This window comes from Mesoplodon bidens (genome assembly GCF_964165515.1).
Source record: "Mesoplodon bidens genome assembly, chromosome: 4".
Taxonomy (NCBI): Eukaryota; Metazoa; Chordata; class Mammalia; order Artiodactyla; family Ziphiidae; genus Mesoplodon; species Mesoplodon bidens.
In genome coordinates this window covers 153,499,556-153,524,749 of record NC_138160.1, presented here as the reverse complement: position 1 = coordinate 153,524,749, position 25,194 = coordinate 153,499,556, and the positions used below count along the sequence as shown (strand labels likewise).

Genomic DNA, 25,194 nt, shown 5'->3' with positions numbered 1-25,194 from the left:
CAATGGGAGCAAGTGTTCCAATGACAGATACAGGTGTCACCAGACTGCCCCTGGGGCACAGGGGTTCATCCTCACAAATGAACTTCTTTCCCCATCCACCCTTACCCCCCAGCAATAAACAAGCACTGACGGGGCTTTCTGCCATGAATGAGGCTCAGACCAGGACTTATTTAGTTAAGGAGGGCCCCCATCCTGTCCCCAAGTCTGGGAAGCCCTTGACTTGCTTTAGCTGCCCCTGAATTGCCGCAGGAGTTCCCGGCTGTTGGGGTGGGAGTCCCCCAGTCTGCTTCAGCACCCCACCCTTCACCCCCAACCTTATTCCAAGGGCCCTGGCTGTGGGGTTGGGGGACATGCAGAGCTGAATTCCAAGCCCTGGAAGAGCATGAGTCCGTTTTACTCTGGGGCAGTGAGCCAGGCTGGGCTGGGACTGAGATGTTATAGGGGACAGGAAACAGAGGCACAGTAAGGACAGAGGTGAGGAGCCTGCTTCCTACTAAGAGTTGGGGATGGGGTTGGGATGTGGGGACCCTGGACTCACCTTGGTGTTCTGTGTTTCAGCTCCTGCTCAGATGCTCAGGGAAGCCCTAGGGGCCTGAGGAGAACCTGGGATCCTCTTCTTTATACCCTCGGGTCAAGGGCAAAGTCCCTAGAACCCTAGCTTCCCTCCCTCTGTTCCCCAATTAACCTCACCCCCTAGATTCCTCCCGGTTAATTGCTAATCGTCAGCTCTGCAGGGGGAGTCAGGCTCTCCCCTCCCCCACACAGATACTCAGCCAAAACCATGACCCAGACCCAGAAGGGAGGGCACAGATGCATCCCACGCCCCCAGGTAGAGACCCTGATGCCACTCAGGCACCTCGTTCCCAGGGTCCCCAGAGATTCCATGGCCCTGGCCCCTTTCCCTCCTTCTTGGCCTGACAGTACTCCGCAAGGAGTAACACAAACACCCTTCAGCCTTGCCTTGCATCTGGGTGTCTATGGGTCTCTCTGTGTGTCTCGAGGGGCATTTGGAGGAGAGGGAGTGTGTGATGGAGGAAGCAACAGAAGACAAACCCAGAGAAGCTATGTAGCGCTGAATTGTGCAGGGTCCAAGACCACAGATCCAGGATGTGAGCCTGAGAGAATCTGTCCCTGGCCAGATAGGGCAGGGCCTGGTCCACATTCTAGAATGCTCCCAGGTGTGTGGGGTTCGGATGTGTCAAAGGGAGTGAGTCTGGAAGCAGAGAGACCGGTTAAAAGGGTGATGAGGTGGTCCAGGTGAGAGAGGATGAGGTCTGAATCTAAGTGGGAAGAAGAGGGATGGAGAGGAGAAGATGCATCTCAGGGATACTTGGGCAGGACAGTTGGTGTTGGGAGGGTGGGAGGGAGAGGAAATATATCACAGTTGGGCTTCTGGATCAGGAAGCTGATGATAACATGAGGTCTGTTGTAGAGTCCCAGGGGTCTTAGGGAGTCTTTGAGAAGCTTATTTCTCTTTACAGGACCTTGGAGCCTGAGTTGAGGCCCATATTCACAGAGACATGAGAAGGAAGCTTCCCTTCTAAGGGATTAAGATTTTCTCAGATCCAGGAGTGGTGAGTTCCATTCAAGATCTAGCTTGGGCAACTGTCTGAGTGACCTAACATCCATCGGCCCATCCATCCATCCATCCATCCGTCCATCCATCCATCCTTCCATCCATCCACCTAGCCAGCCAGCCAGCCAGCCTTGTGTCTATCCATCCATTTCTAAGCACAGTAGTTGAGTTCCTATTCCATGCTGAGCCAAGATTGCAAGGCCCGCTTCTCTCCTGATCCAAGAAATGGTCCAGTCCCTGAGTTGACCTGGGATTCTAAGTACTAGAATAAGTACTAAGTACTAGTACCTAGTACTAAGTACGTCCCTGAGCTCTAGTCCCTTCCCTTATAAAATGGCAATGAGCATGAATTTTTCAGTGATTCAATGAGATAAATGACCCATCTCAGTGCCTAGAACAAAGTCCCTCAGCATATTTGTTCTCTTCATGCTCTCATACCCTTTTCACTGTCTCCAGGATGGCTGAAGTGTCCCCACCAAAGAAATGGCCCCATCTCCTCTAGATTCTCAGCCCTGTTTTCAGGTCAACCACTCTTGGCTCACCAGCTACTCTGTTTGCTCAGGGTCCCCTGAGCTACAAATCTTACTCAACATCTTACACATCTTAGGGCGACACAGACAACAGACTGTCGAAGTGGCTAAGAGCAGAGAACAGGCCAGCCTGGGTTTGGATCCCAGCACCACCACATTGTGGCCGTGGTAGTTTAGGCCACAGAACCCACAGGGGAGAGAGGGGTTGGGGGGGCGGAGGTGCGGCTGGGATTGGTTTTGAGGAGAGTGACTGTAAGTCCTGGTTTGCCTGGCCAAGTCCGGGTTTATGACTGTTGGCCCAGAGTCCCCTTTCACTCTGAAAAGTGCCCTGGTTTGGACAATAAGCCATATAGTCTTATGGCTTGTTCCGGAAGATTCTGGGGAACTAAGGCAGGAAATCAGCCACCCAGTGCTTGCCAGAAAGGTCTCCATTCATAGCAAAAAGGAAAATAAAGATGATCCTGCTTCTCAGAAACATCACCGTGTTGTTTAAAACACTGCCTTTTGTCCTTTTCCCTGTGCCTTTTCTATCTACTTTGGATTTTATTGTCTCTGGAAGACTGCAGCTTGCTTTTTTTCATCTAACATTATAACATAAGCCTTTTCCTGTGTCTTTACACTCAGCACAGATTTTTGTTGTTGTTGTTGTTTGTTTTTTTGCGGTACGCGGGCCTCTCACTGTTGTGGCCTCTCCCGTTGCGGAGCACAGGCTCCGGATGCACAGGCTCAGCGGCCATGGCTCACAGGCCCAGCCGCTCCGTGGCATGTGGGATCCTCCCGGACCGGGGCACGAACCCGTTTTCCCTGTATCGGCAGGCAGACTCTCAACCACTGCGCCACCAGGGAAGCCCCAGATGTTGTTTTTAATGGTTGCATCATGTTCTGTCATGGACCCTAATTTACATGGTGAACCCTTGGGTGTCCTAGAACCTCTCCTACCTGGAGGGAGTGATTTGGGTAAGACTGGCATTCATGCACGGGTGGGAGGGGTGTTGCTGATCCAGGGAAATGCAATTATTACTGAGTTCTTGTGTTGCATTCATCCTTGAGCTGATGGGCTCAGAGATTGTCTGGGTATGTGCAGCCCCGCCCACAGGCTTGGTCCTCCCCTCTGCCTGCTCCAGTCAGACCCTGGGCAGGAGCAGAGGTATCCAGGCACTCCTTATAAGCTGGGGGTGTGTCTCCTTTTTGTGTGTGTGTGTGTGGTACGCGGACCTCTCACTGCTGTGGCCTCTCCCGTTGCGGAGCACAGGCTCCGGACGCGCAGGCTCAGCGGCCATGGCTCACGGGCCCAGCCGCTCCACGGCATGAGGGATCCTCCCGGACCGGGGCACGAACCCGTGTCCCCTGCATCGGCAGGCGGACTCTCAACCACTGCGCCACCAGGGAAGCCCTGTGTCTCCTTTTTAATAAGGTGTGGATCTTTGACAGTTTTGAAGCCTACATTCCCTGCCCTCGTGGAGCTCAGGGTTTAGTGGCGGAGGCAGTTATTAATCAAATGCATCGCAAGAGAAACAATTACATAATACTATGGATGTCCACCACTTGCAAAAATATTTTGTGGGGAGTGGGGCTGCCACAGCCCTAGCAAAAGCATGGAGACTTAGGAGCTGACCAGAGCTGCCTTTGGGATCCTTGAGAGCAGTGGAGAAGGTGGCCACACTCCAGCCCCCAAGCATTTCAGCCCCTCTGCTCATCTCAGCCCACTCTTGCTCATGGCCTGCCTCCTCTCTGTCTGTGACAGACCCTATGTGTCCCCTGAATGGTGAGTCCTGCCCTGTCTGCTCACCTGCACTCTGGCCACGGCCTCCCCCAGACCTCTGGGCCCGGAGCCTGGGTGGCTGGTGGTGTCTCACACTGAGAAAGGCACCCAGGAGGAGGAGCAGTTTTGGAGGGAAGATGCAAAGATCCATCTGTACTGAACTGTACACTGTGTCTGAGGTGTCTCTGGTGCGAGCAGTTGGAGCTGCGGGTCTGAAGCACGCGATGTTCTCCTTTCCCCAAATGGGGCCTCTTGCATATTCCAACCTCAGTGAGCAGCACGTGGTCCAGACACGGAGCCAGACGTGGAGGAGGCATCTTTGACACACGCTTCTCCTCTACCTCCTGGTTTCAAATTCATCCCCCAATTCTCCCAATTTTCCTTTTCTGGGAGCTCCCTAATCCTTTTGCCACCTCCCCGGTCCTGGCCACCATCTCTCAGTTGGGTTATTATAGTAGCCTTTCTGTCTGATGGCTCCCCTCAATCTAGTCTCCAAAAAAGCAGCCAGCCAGCCTTCCAAAATGCAAAGCTCACCATGTCACCCCTCTTCCTTTTAAATCCTACCCCTGCTAGCCCAAAGACCAGCATCCTGTCACAGCCTCAGGGCGCAGCGTGACTTGGCTTCCTGCCTGAGTGGCCTCAGGTGAAGGTGCCCCCAGGGAGAGTGTGCACAGTGAGGAGAGACCCAGCCAAGCCCAGAGGAGCACCCACATTTGAGGGAAGACGCAGGAAGAGGCACAGCAGGGACAGGGAGGAAGAGCAGAAACGCAGATGCCCCAGAAGCCAGGGTTGCCCGCATTTTGAAAGAGATACCCTGGTCAGCATGATCAAATGCTGCTGAGATGTCAGGAAACGTGAGAACAGAGTGGATTTAGTGACCCTCGAGAGCCTAGTCGGGGCAATGCTGGGGGAGGGGAAGGAAAAGGAGGTGGGAGCAGAGACAGCATGGCTAACGTGCATGGGACAGGCTGACAGACACTGAATTTCGTCACACCGACGACAAGGATTTCTCCAGGAGCGGCATGATTGCTGACGGAGTAGAGAATGGTCCCAAGAGCAAGTGTGTGGTCCAGAAAGGGAGCAATCTGTGGAAGCTGGCACAACCAGCTCCAGTTATTCTCCCTTTCTGCAATTCCCTGTTAAGATCCATTTGCTCCTTAATTTCTGCAGGACCTAAAGTTTAACGACAATCAAAGGAGGAAAAATTGACATTCCAGACCATCTGTTCATGACCTGGATTTTTTGAGGGGATCTGGTTAATGACAACAGGGTTTCCCATCAGCACAGTTTGAGAAACTTGTGCCTCTTCTCGTCAATATGTTTATTTAATATTCAACCAACATATAAGCCCCACAGAGGCGGCACGGTGCTGTACGTCGGGAATGTGGGCATCAACATTCCTGCCCGGCATGCAGCCAGCACAACTGCACACCAACACAGCATGAGTGTGCATTGCACACACGGATGCATCCTCTCTGTATCTGCGGTCAAAGCAGCCACTCTCACCAGCAGGCTGAGTGACACGGTAGGGGTCACCTGTCACCTCCCTCTGGGAACAGAGCAGTCCCTCCCCTGGCCCTCTTGACTGTCCTCTCTTAGAGAGCCTGGATTTTGATCTGAGCTACCCGGCACAGATCAGGCAGGGCCCTGAGACATTGTCCCATCTGAGCCCCACTTTTCAGAGGGGGAGCCCAAGGCTACATTAGATCTTCTGGGTCCAGGGCAGGGGCGGCTGACCTGAGGATGCCCTGTCCTTGTTTGGGGGATAAGTGCCCCATGTAATGATTAATCCTGGTGGCCCAAGCGCCGGTCACTCATTGACTGACAAGGCCAAAGTCTATGGCCAAAAGAGCTGAGGCTGCTTTGGGCTTTTCTCAGAAATCACCTCTTCCCCCGCAGTTCCCTTCCTTACATGGCCCCAGCCCTATGCCCTTCCTGCTGGCCTCAGGGACCAGGTCTGAACGGGAGGCTGTGGGCTCCCATTTGGTGGTCCCAGGCTCTGGCTTCTGGGTTCCAGACCTGAAGCTTGGAGGTTGGCTTCGGACTTCAGGTCTTGGCCTTCATGCTCTGGGCCTGGAGCTTGTCTCCAGTTTCTGGGGTCCCCACTCTGGTTCTGGCCTCAAGTGGGCTCCAGTATCTGCGTTCCAGTCTCGGGCTCCAGTTTTAGACATCAGATGTCAAGCTCGGGGCTCTGGTTCTTGGCACTGGGCTCCGGAATCTGAGCCCTAATATTCAGTTTCAGACTCCAGACACCAGGTTGGGCTTCCGGCTCTTGCCTCCAGGTGCTGGGTCTGTGCTTCAGGCCCCAGATCCAGGCTTTGTGCTCCAGATTCCAAGCTCCAGTTCCACACTCCAAGCTTCAGGTTTTGGGTCTGGGTTCTGGGTTCCTTCAGTGCTTCGGCAATGGGGCAGGAAGATGGGGGCCTCCTTGGCTTGTAGGGTTACCCTGGTCCACCAATCTTAGCTGGCCACTTCGTCCTGGCAGCTGGCACTCTGGGCTGCCCTGCAGGTAGGACACTCATTCACCTCCTTGGCTTTCTGCCTCCGCTCTACCCCCAAGCCAGTTCTCTGGAGACAGGAGCTGAGATGGTCACAGAGCACCACTCACTCAGTCCCTCCCTGCAGGAGTCACAGGACACATACACGTGTTCATGTCCCTAGCTCTTCTTGGACACCCCCAGAACCATGATGGACATGAATGGCGCCGCCTGTGGTTGTACAGTGGTACGGGCCTGTGCCCAGCTCTGGCTGCATTTGACTCACTGTAACCAACCATGCGTGTTCCTCCCCATCTGGGCCTTTGTTTCCCTGTGGAAGCTGAATTCCAGCCTCTAATCCCCCAGAAGTCTGAGTCACCTGATCACCAGACCAGGCCCCCTACCGGGTGCACTCTGTGCTCGCCCTTGGGGGTGGGGTGGCTGTCCCCAGAGAACAGTGCATCAGCATTTGCAGCCCAGCTCCAGGTGAGTAGCCAATGCCTGTAACTGCCCCCACGCTGGCCCAGAGCCAAGGTCACTGTGTGCCCTGTCCTCACCCTGTGCCCATCCCGTACCCCAAGGCTATTAAGGTGGGTTGGGGGACAAGAGACAGATTCTCTCTTAGAGGCTTGGAGCCACATGGGGTTGGGCCCCACGGTGTCCTTGAGGAAGTCACGCCTCCTCTCTCAGCCTGTGAACTCTGTAGGATGGGGGTGTTGGAGGCTGCAGAGTGGTCAGCAGATGTGTGTTCTCTCCCTTCCTTCACACTGGGTGCTGGGTGAACAGGCTGACTCCTCTCCGGGCTTCCCACCTGGTGGGATGAGGTGAAGCAGCTCTGCTACCTTTCCCGACCACCCAGGAGTCCACCTCTGTGCAGTGAATTTGAAACATGGCCCCAGGGGTTAACCAGCTGGTGCCCCTGGCCCCCTCCCTTGCAGCTGGGGCCTGGCCAGGCTGGGACAGTGAGGGCTCAGGGCTGCTTCAGGGGGCATGATGGGAAGGAGATCACGAGGGGATTGTGGCAGAGGGACACACCCAGCCTGTCAAAATGGGCTGAGGGGGCAGTGGGCTGAAGCCCCTAATGGAAGAGTTGGGTACCACTTCTGGAGAAAGGGATGGCAGGCCAGCAGTGACAAAACAGTGGCTTTGGGGAGTTCTTTGTGATATTATAATTATTTTTAATTGCATCCTTTCAAAAAAATTAAAGCAAAGGTGAAAGTCTCCTTTGACCACTACCCCTTCTTGGTCTGCTTCCCATCTCCCTGTCAGTTTGGTATCCTTCTAGAACATTCTCTCTCTTTTCTGTACACTTAAAAGTGCCTGTGTCTTTGTGGTTTATATAAAGGTATCATGCCATGTTCATTGCTCTGCATTCTTTTACCAAACTGTCTTGGAGAACCTTCCATGGCAGGACATGCTGTACCCAATTCTTTATCTGCTGTGTGGTATCGCAGAGCATGTGTTGTGTTACCCTACCCCCCACCCCTATCCACTTTTGCCAGTTTTCAGGCAGTAGACAACCCTGCAGCAATGGGCCTCCACGTGCCCAGAAGTGAGTGATTCTCTAGTGGCACTGCTGGAGTCACACGCTGTGTGTTTTTAATTTTTAGCAGAAATTCCCAAACTCCCCCCAACCCAGAGTAGCCACATCAACGTGCCCTCCTCTGAGAGGGCCCTGGCTCCCCAGTGGGTGTTTCTACAGCATCCAGGCCCTCCTTGGTGTGTGTCCCTGAGTCAGACAGCCTGAGTGCTGGTGACACCGCAGCGGCAATCCCCTGCATGACCCTGGACTAGTCACTTACCCCCCTGCAGCCTTGATTTCATCCCCACCAGGCTGTTTTGTTGTGAGGACAAAATGAGATAGAGGATGGAGCATGCCTAACCTGGGGACCTCAGGAGATGAGAATTCCTCCTCCTGTGGGGGCTGACCTCTATGGAGGCTCTTCTACCTGGCCTTCAGACCTCTGCCGCCTCAGCCCATTTTGTTTGGCTGGCTTGGCCCAGCCCTCTGGCTGTTGAGGTCATCTCATGAGCCAGGCTTGGCTACTCAGTGTGGTTCAGGAATGATCCTCTGACCCCAGTCAGAATCCCAATCCTGGTCATTTTCTACCGTCCTTTGGGGATTTGCAGAAAGGACATGCAGGGAGAGAACACGCGTGCAAATGAAGCCAACACAAGAAAGCAGGACTGAGGTGGACGGAGATTCCTGACTAAAATGATCTAAACTCCTATATTTACCCAGCCACTCCTAGACTTCTTCATTAGATAAGCCAATGCATTCTTTCGGTGTGTGTGTGCCTGTGACTCTGAGTGGGATTTCTAAGACTTACAAACACAGAAGTCCCGCTTCATTGAAGGTCTTCACACCTCAGGAGAGCTTTCCTGGTCACCTTGTGCTATGGTCTAAATATTTGTGTCCCCCTGAATTCATATGTTGAAATCCCAGTGCCCAAGGTGATGGTATGTGGAGGTGGGCCTTTGGGAGATGATTAGGTAATGAGGGTGTAGTGAGATTAGCACCCTTACAAAGAGACCCCAGAGAGCTCCCTGACCCCTTCCACCACATGAGGACACAGAAGTTGGCTGTCTACAACCTGGAAGAAGGTCCTCACCAGAACCCCACCACGTTTGCACCTGACCTTGGACTTCTGACCTCTAGAACTGTGAGAAAGAAAGTTTTCTTGTTTACAAGCCATGAAGGCCCCCTGAGGAACGCTTGCGCTCGACTTCTAGAGAAAGGCCAGCAAACCGCACTGATCTCTCCCAGGAACTTCAAGGGGGAGGAGCCAGTTACAAGACAGGGGGCAGGTATGGGGAGCCCCTGGCAGAGGGCACAGCAAGTACAAAGGGCTGGAGTGGGGAAGAGAGCTCAACCTGTTGGAGGTGGTCAAGAGGGCCCCTCCCCCTCCCAGTGCCTTCTCAAGGCTCCTGCGTCCCCTTGTTTCCTTTGTCACAGCAGCACCGGGACTGAGTCTAGCTTCTCTGCCCCCAGGCTGGGGCTCTCCTTCTGGGGTTCTCCCTGTTCCTCCTCCCTGTGTAGGCTGTGGGCTTCTCTGGCTGCTGGGGGACAGAGAAGACCACCCAGCCAAAGCAGGCAGGAGGCAGAACCTGCCCCCACCACAAAAACCAGTGTCCTCCTCGAGGTCTTCGATGAATCCAAAAGAGCCCACCGCCATGTCTACAGAGACACTTTCAGTCCCCAGTAGAAACAGGACAGTGACCAGACACTGTACTCAGATGCAGAGAACAGCACAATGACACCAGCAGAGGCACAGCTGCCCAGAGGGGTCTACCCCTCCCTCCCTTTCCTCCCTCCCTCCCCTGCTTCCTCCTTCCCTCCCTCCTTCTCTCTGGCTGTCTCTGTCTCTCTCTCACACTCACACCCCATACTCTGTGCAGCCAGGAAGACAGGTTCTGACAACAGGAAGTCAGGGGGTACATCCTGAGGTCCCCAAGGGCTTCCTGGCGTTGACCCTGGTGACAGAGGCAACGCAGTTTGGGGGTGGGGGCGGCACACAGGGTAGACTGGCACACAAGGAAAACGCCCTATGGCAGAATAATAATTATTATTATAACAATATCATACATCCAGGACAAACCCAGCTGCCCCAAGCCAACTGCAAAATCCAAAAGTCCAGTAGCATCTCTGTGGGTAGAGGGAGGGGCTGCCTGCCTGCCTGCACCCCCAGGCCTTACTCATACCAGCTCCCCGAGGAAGAGCCAGCCCCTCCTCCTACTCGCTGCTGAGGCCTGGCACATGGTGGGGAGGCTGGCACTGCCAACGCCGCCCCTCCGTGTTGGGCACACCTGCACTGGGGGCTAGGCCCACTTCCCCCTGGTGGCCTGGCAGCAAGGGATGGACGAGCAAGCCTGTAAGGGACCAAGTGGTGGCAGCTGTGGAGTGTCACTCCTCTGAGTCCCCTCTCCATCCCCTCCCAGCTCTTCCTGCGGGCCTGCCCGTGGCAGGAAGGGGCCAGGGACACTCATGGCACAGACAGGGCATGCAGAGCGGGCCCATGGCATGCTTGGCCCGCCAGGTGCCATGCAGCCGGCCTGGACAGCTGTCAGAGGGCCGAGTGTGCAGTGGAGTCTGAGGGGCTCCCCTTGGGCTGGGCCGCTGATTCAGTCTGTGGTGGGGCCTCCTGGGAGTTGGGTCCTTGGGCAGGCAGCTGCAGAAATTCTGGAAGCACCAGGTCCTCTTTGCGCAGAAGGCCCCTCTGGTCATGGGCTCCACTGCTCTGCACCCGGTTCAGCAGCTCCACCAGGCCTGGGAATGGCCACAGAGTCAAGGGGCCCATGGGTGCAGACCTACCTATGCTAGCCCACCACAGTCCTGCTGCCCTTACTATGGCCACAGCCTCCCTGACCCCAGCACCAATGTCCCCATCCCGCCCCCTGTCCCAGCCTTTCTGGTCCCTCAACCCCAGTGGACCCTGTTCCAGCCCCAGTGACATCCAGGCCCCTGACTCAGCTCAAGGCTCTCTAAGGCCACCCACCCTTAACGGTCCCCAACCCTTCTGGTCCCTAGCCACCATCATCCCCAATGTACCTTCAATGTCACAGGTCTGCCGCTTCCCAGTGATACTACTGGGTGCCTGGGCCAGCGAGTTCAGGGGCAGTGGAGGGAGGTGGGCGGCCTTGTCCTGGATTGTAGGCGGGCCGCCCTGCGAGAACGTGGGGTTAGAGCCACAACGGGGAGGGGAGGCTGGCGGGCAAAAGAGGGCGCCCAGTCCCTCGCTCACCTGGCTGAGGCAGGGGGATATGTCGCCAGCTTCAGTGGTCTTCACACCTGCGGCAGAGAGGGCCACCGTTCCTGTCTGCCTCTCGTCTGGACGCCCTTCCTCTTGGGCCAGAGCTGTCCCTTACAAGCCCCCGGGCTAACGTCCCTTACCTGGGAGAGTGTCCAAAACCAATCTCTCGGCCGCCACCGAACTCACTAGCTTCCTCAGATCCAGCGGCTGCTTCTCGCCTGGCTGAGGGGACAGGTCAGCAGCCCACGGGACAGGCAGCCCGCCCCGCTCCGCCCCTGCCCCTCGGCTACACGGCTCACCCGACGCAGCGCCACCTGTTGCGGGTTCAGGCCGTGCTTCGCCAGGATGGGCTGCAGCGCCTCCTGCAGCCGCTTGGTGGGCTTGGCGGAGATCCGCACCACGCGCTCCAGCGCCGCCAACTCGAGCCTGCGCGGGACCCTGGCGCTGCGGAAGGTCGGAGAGCCCGCCGCGCCTCTCCCCCAACCCACCTGGGACTGGCCGGAGAGAGGGTGGAGCCTGAACTGGGGAGGTGGGACCTCTTGGGGGTGGGGCCTTAGCCTAAGGGGCAGGACTTGGAGGGAGAACAGCAGCCAGAACTGGGACCCAAGCGAGTGCTGGGACCCCCGGACCCTAGACTGGAGCGACAGACACTTACTCGAAAGTGATTCTGTTCTCCAGCCGCACTTCCTGGTCCGCCAGCACGGTGCAGTCCTGATCCAGGACCAGGGCCTTCTGCAGGAGCCAGGCAGGGTCTCAAAATTCCTTCTCCTTCCCTCCTCCCCCATCCCCGGGGTCTGAGGGAACAATCATCACTTCCTCCCAGGGCCTCCACTGGGGCTCCCTAAGGGCCAGAGGGAAGGGCCAGTGGTCGGGTGAGCCATAGAGATGCCGACAGAGTACGAGACCAGGCTAGATAAGAGCCTAGTGGCAAGAATGCTGGACGGACTTGGAAAAGGAACAGAGTTATGAGAAACATGGAGGTGGGGTGGGCACGAAATGGTAATGGGGCTGCTTGGTTAAGGGGCAGGCTTAAGTCCTGGATCATGGGGCCACCTCTTCCTGAGCCAGGTCAGGCCTGCCTCCTGGACAGCTGCCCCTTGTCCCTCAGGCAGTGGGAAAACCAGCTGGACCAGCTGGACGCATTTCCTCCCTCACTACCTACCTTTGGTCAGCCACCCAGGCCTTGTCCCTTTTTTTTTACACTTGTCCACTTCTCTCCATTCCCACCTACTAAGGACACCTCTTGTCTCCTCACTGCAAAAAGGGCTCTTCCCCGCAAGACAGCTGTGAGGCCAGAAGGATGCAAAGTATCTGGCACAGTGCCTGGCACACAGTAGGTACATAAAAGTAGCTGTAGTAATTACCACCCCTGGAGGCCCTGCTGCCTGCACCAGCCCAGGGCTGGGAGGCAGCCTCTCCCAGGCAATAGGCCTGTGCTGTGCTTCAGGGACAGGTGGAGTGTGGGTGGTGAAGTTATATTTAGCAGACATGAAAACTCATCAGGGCTGCAGAGGCTGCCTGGGTGGCCCAAGAAAGTGGGCAGAGCTTCTCTTACTGTGGCCCTCATACTCCCATGCTCCAGGCCCCTGAACCTGCCCTGCACTTCTTACCCACCTGTGCCTGCAATGTCCCCCCCCCCCCCCACAGCTCTGCCAGGCAAACTTGTCCTCATCCTCATCGACGGCCACCTCTTCCATGAAGCCTCCTGGGACCAACCAGAAATGCCTTCCTTGACCCAGAACCTCTCTGGAGCTTCAACTCCTCCTCCTGATCACATCCTGCCTGGCTCACCTCCAGCCTTTGGACCTGGAGGACAGAACTCAGCCTGGCTCCCTCTGCCCCCACCTGACAGGGGCTTAGGACTGTTTACTGGGTGAATGAAATCCTGACGGGTCTCCCTGGGATACAGCATCCTTCCTTCAGATGTCCCCTTATTGGATGGTTTAGTTTAAGTGAATTTTGCCCTAGCCTCCTCTTTAAAGCTATGCTAGTTTGTACCTAAAGGAAAGTTTTTCATAGGTTGGTTGCAGTTGGGCGCCCCTGGTGGCGGAGGAAGTAAGGGATCCCCAAATGGCCATTTCAGGGATGGGCAGCCTGAACGCTGGGAGTGACAGGGAAAAACTCAGCTCCAGCAGTGGTTTTCCCCTACTCTTCCTCCCAGAGACTATCACAGTGAGGATGATGGATGAAGCTGGAAACCAGGATGGGAATGGAGTGGGGACAGGATTTTCATGGGATGAGAGTGGATATCTGAGTTTGAGAGAGGAGTTGGTGCTGGGTTGATTTGGAGTTGGGCATGGAGCCGGGGGGCTGTGGTGGGGGCTGGAGTTAGGAAGGGGGTGGGGATAGGGGATGGGGTTGGAATTAGAAGTGGAATTGGTGTTGGGGTCGTGGCTGAGCAGAGACACGAATGGGGGTGGGTTCAGGATCAGAAAGGGAGTTAGAGTTGGGGAACAGGCCAGGTTCGCACCTGCTCATTGCCCACCAGGTAGACCTTGATGTCAGGTAGAGAGAGGCCTCGTTTCTCACAGATGCCTGCCAGCATGTCACGGATGGTGAGGCCAGGTCGGGCCAGGGCCAAGGAGGCTGTGCCATCAGGCAGGTACACGCAGCAATACTTCCCTGGTCGGCTTTCACTCTCACCTTCTGAGCTCCCGAGGCTCTTCCGGTGGCTCTGATTCAGAGCAGGTGTCAAGGGAGGTGATGTGTACACATGCAAGGACACACAGACAGGTACACAGACAACGTAAGCTCACTGGGGCACACACAGGCATACACATGCCCAAGGGCACACTTGTAAGCAGGCAGGATACATCTCCTGCAGGAATACATGTATGCTCACCCAAGCGTATGGGCACCCAGAGACAGGTCCACCCACTGACTGCTACACACGTGCTGTACACACCTGGGCACCCACACGTGCACACACATCGGCTGAAGAGGATGTGCACCCATAACATGCATGGGGCCCAATGTGGTGAGGACAGGAAGAAAGTGAGGAGGCTGAGTGGTTGGCCATGTGGATCAAGTGGAGGATGAAGTGGGGCCGGTGACTTGGAATGAGTGTGGCCACACAAAGGGGCCTGAGTGGTGGCCCGAGCCCACAACACGTCTCCCCCAGCAGTGGGCTCACCTCAGATTTGCTGCTGACAAAGGCAAGAAAGCCGAGGTCCAGACTGGCAGAGGAGTTGAGGGACCCCTGGGACTCTCTGCGCAAGGCTGAGTTTGACGCGCCGCCCCCTAGTTCTAGGGGAGAGGGAGAATGAGCAGGCCAGCCCCTCCCGCAACCCCTCTGCCGGGGCCTCTCCCCAGCCAGGTGGACCCTGTTGGAGCCCTTTTATTACAGGGGTCTAACGTGGTTTGGGTTCCTGGAAGGTTCGCTGCTGAGGGGGGCTTCCCAAACTTCTGGGGTCTAGCGTGGGAACCGAACCACCAGGGGAACATGGGGGTCACACGGACCTGCATTTCGATTTTCACAGTCTTAGAGACTGCGGGACCAGTAGGAGGAAGGGGGTGTTCTCCAGGCTTGCCCAGACTCCCGACCCCGCTCATCTCTGCGGCCCGCTCCTACCCTCACCCCTGCGGAAGGACATGCGGAGCGGGCGGCCCCCAGGGCCCTCAGCAGGAGGCAGCTGCCCCAACTCCTCCACGCCCAGCGGCAGCGACTTTCCGGGCTTCAGCTTCGGCTTCTGCAAGATACAGGGAAGCCACTGGCACTGGGCCGGGCCCCACCCGCAAGCGGACCGTGGGCACACCCTCGCAGATCTGCACCCGGTCGCCTGCCCCCACAGGCCGTCGTCCGCACCTTTCTCGTGGCGTCAGGGCTGCCGAGGCGCGAGGAGCCAGGTTCCCGCAGGGGGCGACCCTCGGCCTCCGCAAGGAGGCACTCGCGGTACAGCGGGGATTTGACGAAGCGTGCATAGCTGTCGAACTTCATCAAGTTGAAGATCTGCGGAGCCGGCGCCGGGGCGGTGAGCTGGAGAGGGCGCTCTGCGAGCCGCCAGAGTCCCAGACCCGGCCCTGGGGCTTGGCGGCGTCCCCAACCTGGGGAGGGAGCCCCTAGCCCCTAGCCCCTCCTTCACTGTCTCCTCTAGTCTTACCTCTGACCCGCGCCCTGCCCAACGTTTAGCTGGGTCCCAGCATCCAGATTTGCACTCTTCCCCACCCCATCCCCACCATCTCTGCCGCTCAGGCTCCGCCGCCGGATCTGGCCCTGCCTCTGCTCCACCGAGCTCCCTTCCAAGGCGCCGCCCCTTATCCCAGGCCCCGCCTCCGGGCCCGCTCACCTGAAGCTGCTGTGCCCGGAACATGTCCGGTCGGGGCTCCGCCAGCACCTCCTCGCCGAGCCAGGCCTGCCTGTCGATGTTCACAGGGCTCAGTGCCTGGCTGGACAGGAACTCCTGGTAGATGTTCCGGGCCTCCTGAGCTAACTGGGGCAGGACGGACAGGAGAAGGTCAGGGGCATGGCTCAGGCCCTGGTCTCATCTCGCCACCTCAGTTCCCCCTTCTCCCCACCTGCTGGGTGTCGCTGGCCGGGATCTGCTGGAAGCGCTCGCAGGCCTTCCAGAAAGTCACGTTCTCAGCACTGAACTCCTTCTTCAGGAACTCCTGGGGGTGGGGAGAAGGAGGCACAGACACAGAGGTGAGACCCAGAGACCCAGTCAGGGGATGTGGTCCAAGAGATTGGTATAGAGAGAGGGCCAAGAGGCCCAGCCAGACAGATAGGGTCAGACAGACAGATGGGATGAGATCCGGAGGCACAGAGAGAAAATAAGAGGCAGAGAGAAGGAAACTTCCCAGCTGGGAGAAGAGTAAGAGAGCGCCAAAGAAAGGCCAGATGAGGCAGCTGACAGAGGAGTCCCACTCTGGCCAGCCTGAAACTCCATCCATGCCGTCTCCCATGCCCCCCACCCTTCCCCCCATGGTGGCCACTGCCATTGCCCTCCCTATCCCACCCCAGGGCTTACAGTGAAGTAAGCCAGGCCCAGCGGGTCCTGCAGCAGCCGCTCGAAGGACAGGCCCCAGCTGGCCACAGGCTGCTCCTCGGTGGGGAAGGGGCTGCTGGGGCCACTGGGAAGGCTGTGGATGCTGAGGGAGCTGCCTCGGCCCTCGCCCTGGCCCTGGGGCCCCGCCGTGCTGCTCAGCTCTGCAGGGGGATGGACAAGTGCAGCTGAGCCTTGCAGCCTTCCCCAGCCCCTGGCCCAATCCCATCTCAGGTACTTTTCCTGGAAAGACAGCAAATGGCAGGGGTATCCCCACGCTGTTTCCACATACACCCCCCTCAGCCCCCACCCCCACCCCAGCCAGGCTTCCTCCACATACTCTGTCACTTACCTCCATCTGAGACAGCCAGAACCTACAAGAAACCCGAGGTAGAAAGTCAGAGTAAGCCCAGGGTGGATTCTCAAGGGATAGTTCTAGGCCCAGCCCCCAGGACTGGATCTGTGTTCTTCTCTGCCTGGAGGGCCACACTGGGCATTCTCAGCCAGGTCACTGCTTGCTCAGGGTTTTGCTCAGGCTGCCCCTGGCTCCCCTTCCACCATGTGCCAACCACTGTGTGCACTGGAACTTATACCAGGTATACCCCAGTCACCTCTGTTGACCCCCAGCACCCACTGGGTGAGCCTGGGTGTAGAGCATGGTGGGTAGGAACACAAACTTTTAATCTTGTCTCTGCCACTTACTAAGTGTATGACTTTGGGCAAGTAACTTGTTTGTCTCCATCTGTAAGTGAGGGATGATGATAATAATAGTTAACTTACTTCTGGGGCCTGCTGTGAGGATCAAATCAGTTTAATATATTTCCAGCATCTAGAATAGTGGCCAGCATGTGGCAGGTGTTCTAGCAATGTTTGCTGTTGTCTTTGAGGAAGGAGAGGTGTCTCTGTAACTGATGATCTCCTTATTGCAACTGCAAACACCCCACCACGGGCAGGGCACAGGATGCTATTTTATAGTAGAGAGCAGTGGTTCTCAAACTTTAGTGTGCATTAGAATGATGGCGGGGGGGGAACCTCCAGAGATTCAGTTTCAGGAGAGCCTAAGACTCTCCATTTCTGACAAGATCCCAAACATTGATGCTGCTGGTTATGGACTACCCTGTGAGTAGCTGTAGAGGCCAATCCCTTCATCTGTGCAACCCCCTTTCCCCCACATGCACAACTCTGACTTCTCTGGGAATCCCAAACATTAGTGAAACAGAAAAACCCTCCTTTCAAAATGACTCTTGCAGTGGTTTCCCTCGGTCTTCCTACCTTCCTAGCAAATCCTCCAGCTTCCTCATCGTCTATACACGCAAGGTGGCCTCTACCCCTCTCTGACTCTGTTCTGGGCCCTTTCTCCCTCCCACATCTCCCCAGCTTCAAACACACATAGCCAACTTCCTGCTGACATCTCCACCCAAATGCCTCACAAGCCCTTCCAACTCAGCCAGTCCCAAATGGAAGCCACCTCTGCCACCACCAAAGCAGGGCACGGAACCAACTTCCCTGAATCTGGTTTTCCTCCCATCACCTGGGCTCCTAACACCAGGGCTTGACGGATCCCCAGTTCCTTCCTCCCTCTCACCTCCTACATTTTCACTAGGTCCTGTCACAGGAGCTTCCGCCACCTGTCCCTTCGTTCCATCCCTACTGGAAACAAGTCAGCAAACATCTCCTCCCCAGGAAGCCTCTCCCTGCCCTCCTGGCTGGAATCTCCCTCTCTGTTCCCCAACCTGGGAGCACCCAGGTCACACATCTGTGGGCCAGAGCTGGCCTGCAAATAAGTAGGACATTATTAATATCAGAATGTTTTTGTTTTTTTTTAACTTTAAAGGGGTTTCCCACATTTGAAAGTCAGGAATTTTACATGAAACCCCAGCTTTCTGCCCCAGCTACCATGAGCTTCTTCCCAGCATGGCAACATTGGCTGGCCCTGAGCAGCAACTGCTTTCCCTAGAAGGGGTTCACACTCTCCTCAGAGGTCTCTGGGGCCAGTTTGATGCATTTATGTTATTTATGGAGGCAGGCCCCAGACTACCTGAGTTCACAGTTGTGCTGTGTGACCTTGGGCAGAGTACTTTACCTCTCTGTGCCTTAGTTTCTCCCTCTATACAGATGGGGCAAATAATGGTCAGGACTTCAAAGGCTTGCCGTGATTAAATAAGTTAAATATGCATAGAAAGAGAACTCAGAACACTGTCTGGCATGTGGTAAATATTCAAAAGGAACATTACTATTACTGTTGTCGCATTAGTATTGGTGTCTGGCCCTGCTTCAGCTTTCAATTTTGCCAAGCCCTGCGGTAGAGGGAAGAACACAGGGATTGGGTCTGTCAGACATGGATTCAAATCCTAGCCCTGACCTTTTCTAGTTTTACAACCTTGGGCCCCTCCCTGAGCCTGCCTCCAAGCTGGAGCACGGGGATAAGACATTACGGAGGAGGAGGGAAAGCTTGTGCAGAGGGAGGCTGGATTTGGAATCACCCTGTACGCCCTCCCCTGGCTGCCCCAGCCTTCGCCCTCCTGCCTTTGCACCCAGCCATCTGACAGCTTCATGGGAATTCTCTCCCGGGGCTGCAGGACAAAGTCTCAACTCCTGGGGTGTGTGAAGGGGACAAGTTGAAGCCCAAGGTCCCTTCCAGCTGTTCTTTCCCTTTCCTGGCAGCTGCCCTCATGCCTGCACCTGCCTGCCCCATGTTCTTCCTCCTCAGGCTGCTCTGTGGCTGTGCCCAGCCTTGGTTACCGCCCTCCGTCCAGGTCTCCAGGAACCATCCTGACTTTCCCCTCCCACTCCGCGGTGGCCACCTGGCCCTCCCTCCTCCCGCACGCACGCAGCACACACCGGCCTCTCTCTGGCCCGCCTTCCAACCCAGGACTCAGCCTCTCCCTTGCTCAGGGCTCTCCACTGCACTTTTCCGTGTGTCAGGGGTGCGGGGTGGGGTGGGGCACGAGATGCTCGTGGGCAGCCCAGGACCCCAGGGAAGGCAGAGGGGCCTGGGCTTGGCTTCACTCCTATTTCGTTTTGTTCTTTACATCCTGCTGAATGGATTGTGTCTTGATGTGGGGCTGGCTCCCAGGCCCCCTCTGGCCCCACTCCTCACTCTGGGAGGCACAGCAGTTGCTGGGTTACCGCTGAAGCTCTGCCTGAGCCTGACTCATGAACCCCTTCAGCCTCCCCCATTGCCCTCCCCCTCACCTCCACCCTACACTTCATCAGACTTCTATTTCCCCCACACCCCTTCACACTCCTGCTTCCTGCTTTACTGTTTCCTCTGCCTGGTATCTGCTCCTGCTTCCCCCACCCTACGGCTCTCCAGTCTCTGCCTGTTGACATCAGTCTTCCCTAAACACCAGTTGCCCCGAATCCCCCTGCCCACCACACTGCTGCCCACCTATGTGTGGGCCTCTCCCCTACCAGTCTGTAGCTCCTGGAGGGCAGGCCTATACCGTAGGAGGGAATCAGCCTGAACCCCCTCCTCAAAGGGCACCCTCTTTGCCCAGGTGCTCCCAAGCAGCCACAAGGGCCCAAGTTGCCCTCCCCTGCCCTCACAGGAGGCGCTGGCACCCCCTTTGCCAGGGATGCTTTGACTCTGAACGCCCCATGCAGTTCTTCCTGGGCCCCTCTTGCCCCACTAGGTATTAATAACCCATATAGCTGGGTCTGAGACAGGAAGGAGATCCAGAGGTGGCAGGGAGCAGGGATGGGGTCCAATTCCAGATTGACCATTCTGAGGCAAGTAACTTCCCTTCTCTGGGCCTCAATTTCCCCCTGGGTAGCATAGGGCTCAGCATTCCCAACCTCCTGGAGCTGCCAGGAAGGGTGAGTCAGCGAGGCCCCATTTGTGAATGTGACAGGTGTGCAGCAGGGAGAGTGGCATGCTGCTGCTGCCGCTGCCTGGGGCTTTGATCTGCCCAGGCTCCTGGGTCTGGGGAAGTTGTGCTGAGCAGGGCTGGCCTTGCCCCACCCCAGCTTGCCTGAGGAGAAGTGGTGAGTGAATGGGAGAAAAGGGGAAGAAAGGATGAGGAAGGATGTGGTAGCCAAGCGGCAACCCCAACCCATGGTCTGGCCTCAGTTTGCCAAACATTTTTCCATGGAAATGGGCCCTGAGGGAGCCACTGGTATCTGAGAATACAAAGATGAGGGCGACCCGACATTTCCTGAGCTCTCTGCCAGAGAGAGAACATGGATGGCACACATCCATGTCCACCCTCCATCCTCACATCCTTATCCTGTGTGGCAGGTATTATTACGCCCATTTTACAGATATGGAAACCTTGGCCCAAAGAAATCACACAGCTGGGAAGTGCCTGAGCTGAAATTAGGGCCCAAGTGTGCCTGACGCTGGAAACCTAAGGTCTCCCCTCCACCGAGCTGCCTTACTGGGTGAACAGGAGACGTACCGGGGAGCTGGGAGCCCCAGGGCCTCAGCCCTTGGGGCATAGATGGGCAAGGTCGATTGGGGTAAAGGGCCCGGGGGCTCCTGGATGAATTCTACCCCCTGGAGGGGTGACTTCGAAGGGAGGGCTGATTTACTGAGCATCTTCTGGGCTTGGCCCTCTATATCATCATCTTATTTCATCCTGGCTTGGGGTGACTCAGGCCCAGAGGTCCTCTCTGGGTAGACCCACTGAGAACCCTGGCTGCCTGGCTCTTCAGCCTGAGTCAGCTTTGTGGAGCTGGCCTATGGCCCTGAGCTGGACTCCAGGAATGCAGACCAAGGTACAGCGGGCTCTGCCTTGCAGGTCTTCCTGTGCAGGAAGACTAACTGGGCACCCTGAGAGTGACAGGATGCAATAACTGCTCCTCTCCGGGCTTTAGGCTCGCCAGCCCTTGGGCCTTGTCCCGGTACACACATCCTGTTTCCCTGTGTGTAGGCCCTTCCCCATGCTGTTCCCTCCTCCAGCTGGCACATCCTCTCAGGACATCTTCCACGCCAACAATGCACGAAGTGAGTGGAGAAGTTTGTTCTCCCTCCCGGTCCTCCTCAAGCTTTCTCTATTCCTGACCTACCGCTCTTACCCAGACCTTAATTTTATTCTAGTATTTGTGCTCATGCCTTTGTGCCTTGCCAGACCAGGAGCTGTTTGAGGGCAGGGCCTAGGGCGATGGGCCTTGGTCTTGATGCCTGGGACAGGGCCAGCACTGAGCAGGCCCTAAGGAGGGATTGTTGAATGAATGCATGAGTGAACAAATGAACTGGCAGTTGGGACTGTGTGAAGGCATCTCTGGAAGGGAGGCTGGGAGCCATCTGTAAGTGACAGGTTTCATTGCAACCCCCTGACAAGCTGAGTGGCAGAAAGACGAGGCTGACAAATGAAGTTGCCTCAGCAGGGAATGACGGTGGTGGTGGGTGGGGTTGGTGGCAGGAGGAGGTGGGGGAGGAGGGAGCCAGGCAGTTCTGGGAGGTGGAGGAGACCTGGCATCGAGTCAGAATGGCCTGATTCAAATGCGTGTCCCTCCGTTGCCAGCTGCCCTCAGCACGTCATGTACTCCTTTGAACCTCCCTCAGGAGGTAACTCATGGAAGGAGGCTGACAGCTGGCCTACATCTATGCACATCCGATGCTGGTCTGTCCCTCCCTGTCGCAGCTGAGCATGGCCTCAGAAGGCTGCCCGATGGCCAGCAAGTGGCCAATCTGTGACCCTCGGGATTCCAAGAGGTGGCACAGAGTTCAGAATGGGCCCGGAAAGGGCAAAGATAAACCTGTGTGTGAAAGTCGCTGAGAAAAGCCAGGGTATCCGTGGGCTTGCAGGGCTGGGGGTAGAGCTTGGGGGCCTTCCCTGCTCTGAATGACTCTTGAGTAGAGAAGCTATAGGTTGATGTGGGATGGGCAGAGGCTGGGTCTCTCTCTGGGCCCCCTCAGCTGCCCTGCAGTTCTGGGCACTGCCCAGAAGCAGCAACCCAGTTGCCCTCTGGGGTGGGCGTGGGAGTGGGCGTGTTCCTCCTTGGCCTGGATGCCTTGGGAGGGGTGAGCCAAGCATCATGCCTCCAGGGAGTGCGAGGCCCATGGATGCTCAACTTTCAAAGTTACTTTGATGGTAGAGATAGTGAGGTGGGGGACATGGCCAGCTTGGAGGGATTTGCCTCTCTCCTGCCCAATAAAGAGATGCTGGAGGAAGAGGTATGGAGACAGGTCTTGGGAATTAGGAGGAGGAGTAAGGGTGGGGAGTGGCTCAGCTTCTTGGTGAGGCAGGGGATCCTTGAAAAGGGGCTGAGAATGAAGGGGGGCATTGGGTTGACATTTATGGAACCCCCACGGTGGGTCAGGGGGCTTATATTCATTATTCCACTTAATCGTCTCAGCAAGCCTTTGAAATCCGTTTCAGACTCCTCATTTTATAGATGAAGAAAGTGAAGGTCAGAGAGGACCCTCTAGTTACGGACAGCAGAGCTGAGATTAGAACCCAGGTTTCTCTGGACCCATTGGCTTTGTCCCACAGCACTAGGCTGGGGCTGGGTAGGCGACTGGGACACTGGACTTTCCGGAGTTTTTAGGAGGGGTTGGGACTCTGTCAAGTGGGCTGGTGTCCTAGGGAGAGAAGAGAAGCCCGACACAGCCAGTTCCATCTGCTGAAGCAGGTCTCTTCAAGGGCAGCACTCACCTGGATGCCAAGCAGCCAGGGAGAGGGTTTAGCAGCAGCCAGGGGCACCCTAGTGCTCAGCTCCCCCCACCCGTCCTAGTAGCCCAGGAATAGAACAGACAGAAGCTGTGCCAACCGGGCCTGACCCTGCTGACCCATCCCAGGCTGCCCAAGGACTGCTAGTTCTGGCAGGAAGCCTCTGGAGTAGGTCTAGGTGGAGGGCAGTGACCCATTAAGGGCTGCCCCTTACCTGACCTTGGGCATCAGGACACTGGGTGAGGAAGGGGGCTGAGGTTAAGTGAGGTATGGGGGCTTGGGTCCCCGTAGGGGTATACAGGGGGCAAAGGGCATGCCGGGACTCCCTGCTACCCTAGGATGCCGGCAGCCCCAGATGGTGCCAAAGTAGTAGGTAAGAGAGCAGTGGGAAGTGGGCCAGAAGCCTATGCCTGCTCTCCTCTGGCCTCATCACCGGGGTGGCCCCAGGTCCCCATCAGAACCATCTGGAAGGTCCTGGGATGAGGGTGCCAGGTTCTACCACCTGCTGCCGCCTCTCCCCAACTTCTCCCGCCCCTGGCAGCATGCAGGCTCTAGCCCAGCCCTGCCGGGTGTGCCTGTTGGGCTCCACCCTGGGTGTGCCCACCCCCTCCCTGTGGGCCTGGCCTGGAGCCCGCACTCACCATGCGTCCGTTGGGGACGCCCAGGTGCTTGGGCTTCCCTGGCATGCCGCTGCTGTTCACGGGTCCCCGCTGTGGGGGGCGCCCACCATGGGGACTGTGGGCAGCTCTGGCCAGAGCCTGCACGGCGAAGGGCAAGCAGCAGAGAGAGAGCCCAGCTCCGCTCCTGCGGGCCCTCACATCCTGAAACACCAGCTCACTACCTCTTTTCTCTTCCACAGGAAGTGTCTCTATAGAAACCGAACCACAGAAAGAAGCAAGGTCTAAGAGAGCGAATGCTTCTTCCTACACACACACACACACACACATGTGCGCGTGCGCACACACACATTCACACGCACATACACATGCCACCAATGCACCCTTGGCAGTGCCCCATGCAGGCACCAACACACAGCAGAGGCCTCTGTGTGCCCAACAAGGAGCCCAGCCTGGTCTGGTCCAGCCTGGGGAGTTCCAAGGGCACATCTGGACACACAGAAGTACACATTCACACACCTAGGCAACTTCATACACCCTTCAGAGGCTACCATAGACACAGGGACATGTGTACTGTGATCTGAGTGTCCACCTGTGTACTTTACTCAGCACATACCTATCCCACACCTGCTGTGTGCTGGGCATGTGCACACTCAGCACCCCTCCCCCTGGCAGTTGTGCACATGCAGTTACTACCTCTGTCCTGAGACATCTCCAGGCTGTCCTTTACAGGCCTGTTCCTGGGTGTGGACAAACAGATACATTGCATGCATGGTCACGCACACACAGACCCTTCAGGTGTACAGGTTAGAAACACACAGGTTCTCCCTCGTCAGGAACACCTGAGCGGTCGGTCATATGTATGCACAGCCCTTCAGACATGTGCATGTGACAGGCACACCTGCCTGTCACATATGAACACAGGCACATATGAACTCAGACACCCCCGTGACATGTGCAACCAAGGTATGCACACGCTCGCCCACCTGGACAGGGAAGAGATCAGGCGCATCTGTGCCCAAAGACACGTGTGCGTTTATAGTCATTCACATAAAAGTCCCACCTTGGTGCAGTACTGTCGACTGAAGAGGGACACCCTGCTTCCTCAGCCTGGCCCAGTCCTCAGTTGGCCTCTTTCTTACATGTGCATGTACCCACTATGGGACTTGTATTTTACCTAAGTATGGGCTTACTTAGAGCCCTCAAGTCACCCACCACTCCAGTTTGGACCCCTCTTTCTACAAGGATAAGGTGACACCCCTCTTCCATATTCTACCTTCTACTTCACTGCCCCCTTCTAGGGCCATGACCCGAAACCTTCGAAGGCAGAAACTGTTATTCTTCACTACAAATTCATGTCCTAGTCCTCCTGGGCACACAGCTAAACTTTAATTTCCCAGGCTCTCTCACAGTCAGGTGTGGCCATGGGCTAACTAGTTCCCGCCAACTGAATGTGAGTGGAGTGATGGGTGCCAAGGCTTTTCAGCCCTATGTGTCCTCCACATTCTCTCCTTCCCCTTTAGCTGACTGGATACAGAAGATGATGAAGCCCTAAGGGCTTGTGGAGCCACAAAAAGGAAGGAGCCTATGTCTCCACATTAGTGTAAGAAGGCAAGCCACCCATCAACCAGGAATACCAGCTTTGGACTGTTAAGGGAGAGAGAAATCAACTTCTTCTAGCTGTTTTACACATTAGGGTCTATTTGTTATAGCAGTTAGCATTATCCTAGTTAATATACCTCTTCACCCAGTCCTAACTCACTTCTTTCCAGACACCTTGCTCCAGGCCAGCCAGATAGAGGGATTCAATAAAGTCAGACTTGGTGTGTGTATTGGGAGTTGCATTTGGGCCTGAAGCATTGCCACTTGTGGTCTTAATAAG

The 25,194-nt window shown here is 56.4% G+C and overlaps 1 protein-coding gene across 1 annotated transcript; it reads right to left on the bottom strand.

The window, feature by feature from the left end:
- Positions 1 to 9,896: 9,896 nt before the first annotated feature.
- RGS14 (regulator of G protein signaling 14) lies at positions 9,897 to 23,406 on the bottom strand. The gene is made up of 15 exons (XM_081232969.1): positions 23,337 to 23,406; positions 16,431 to 16,452; positions 16,064 to 16,242; positions 15,612 to 15,704; positions 15,383 to 15,526; positions 14,902 to 15,045; positions 14,674 to 14,785; positions 14,230 to 14,342; positions 13,567 to 13,770; positions 11,752 to 11,828; positions 11,396 to 11,522; positions 11,237 to 11,318; positions 11,088 to 11,134; positions 10,895 to 11,009; positions 9,897 to 10,612 (listed from the first exon to the last, which is right to left on the bottom strand). Exons 1-15 carry the CDS (start codon positions 23,379 to 23,381, stop codon positions 10,410 to 10,412), a joined length of 1,707 nt encoding a protein of 568 aa, XP_081089095.1. The 5' UTR covers positions 23,382 to 23,406; the 3' UTR covers positions 9,897 to 10,409.
- Positions 23,407 to 25,194: the final 1,788 nt, after the last annotated feature.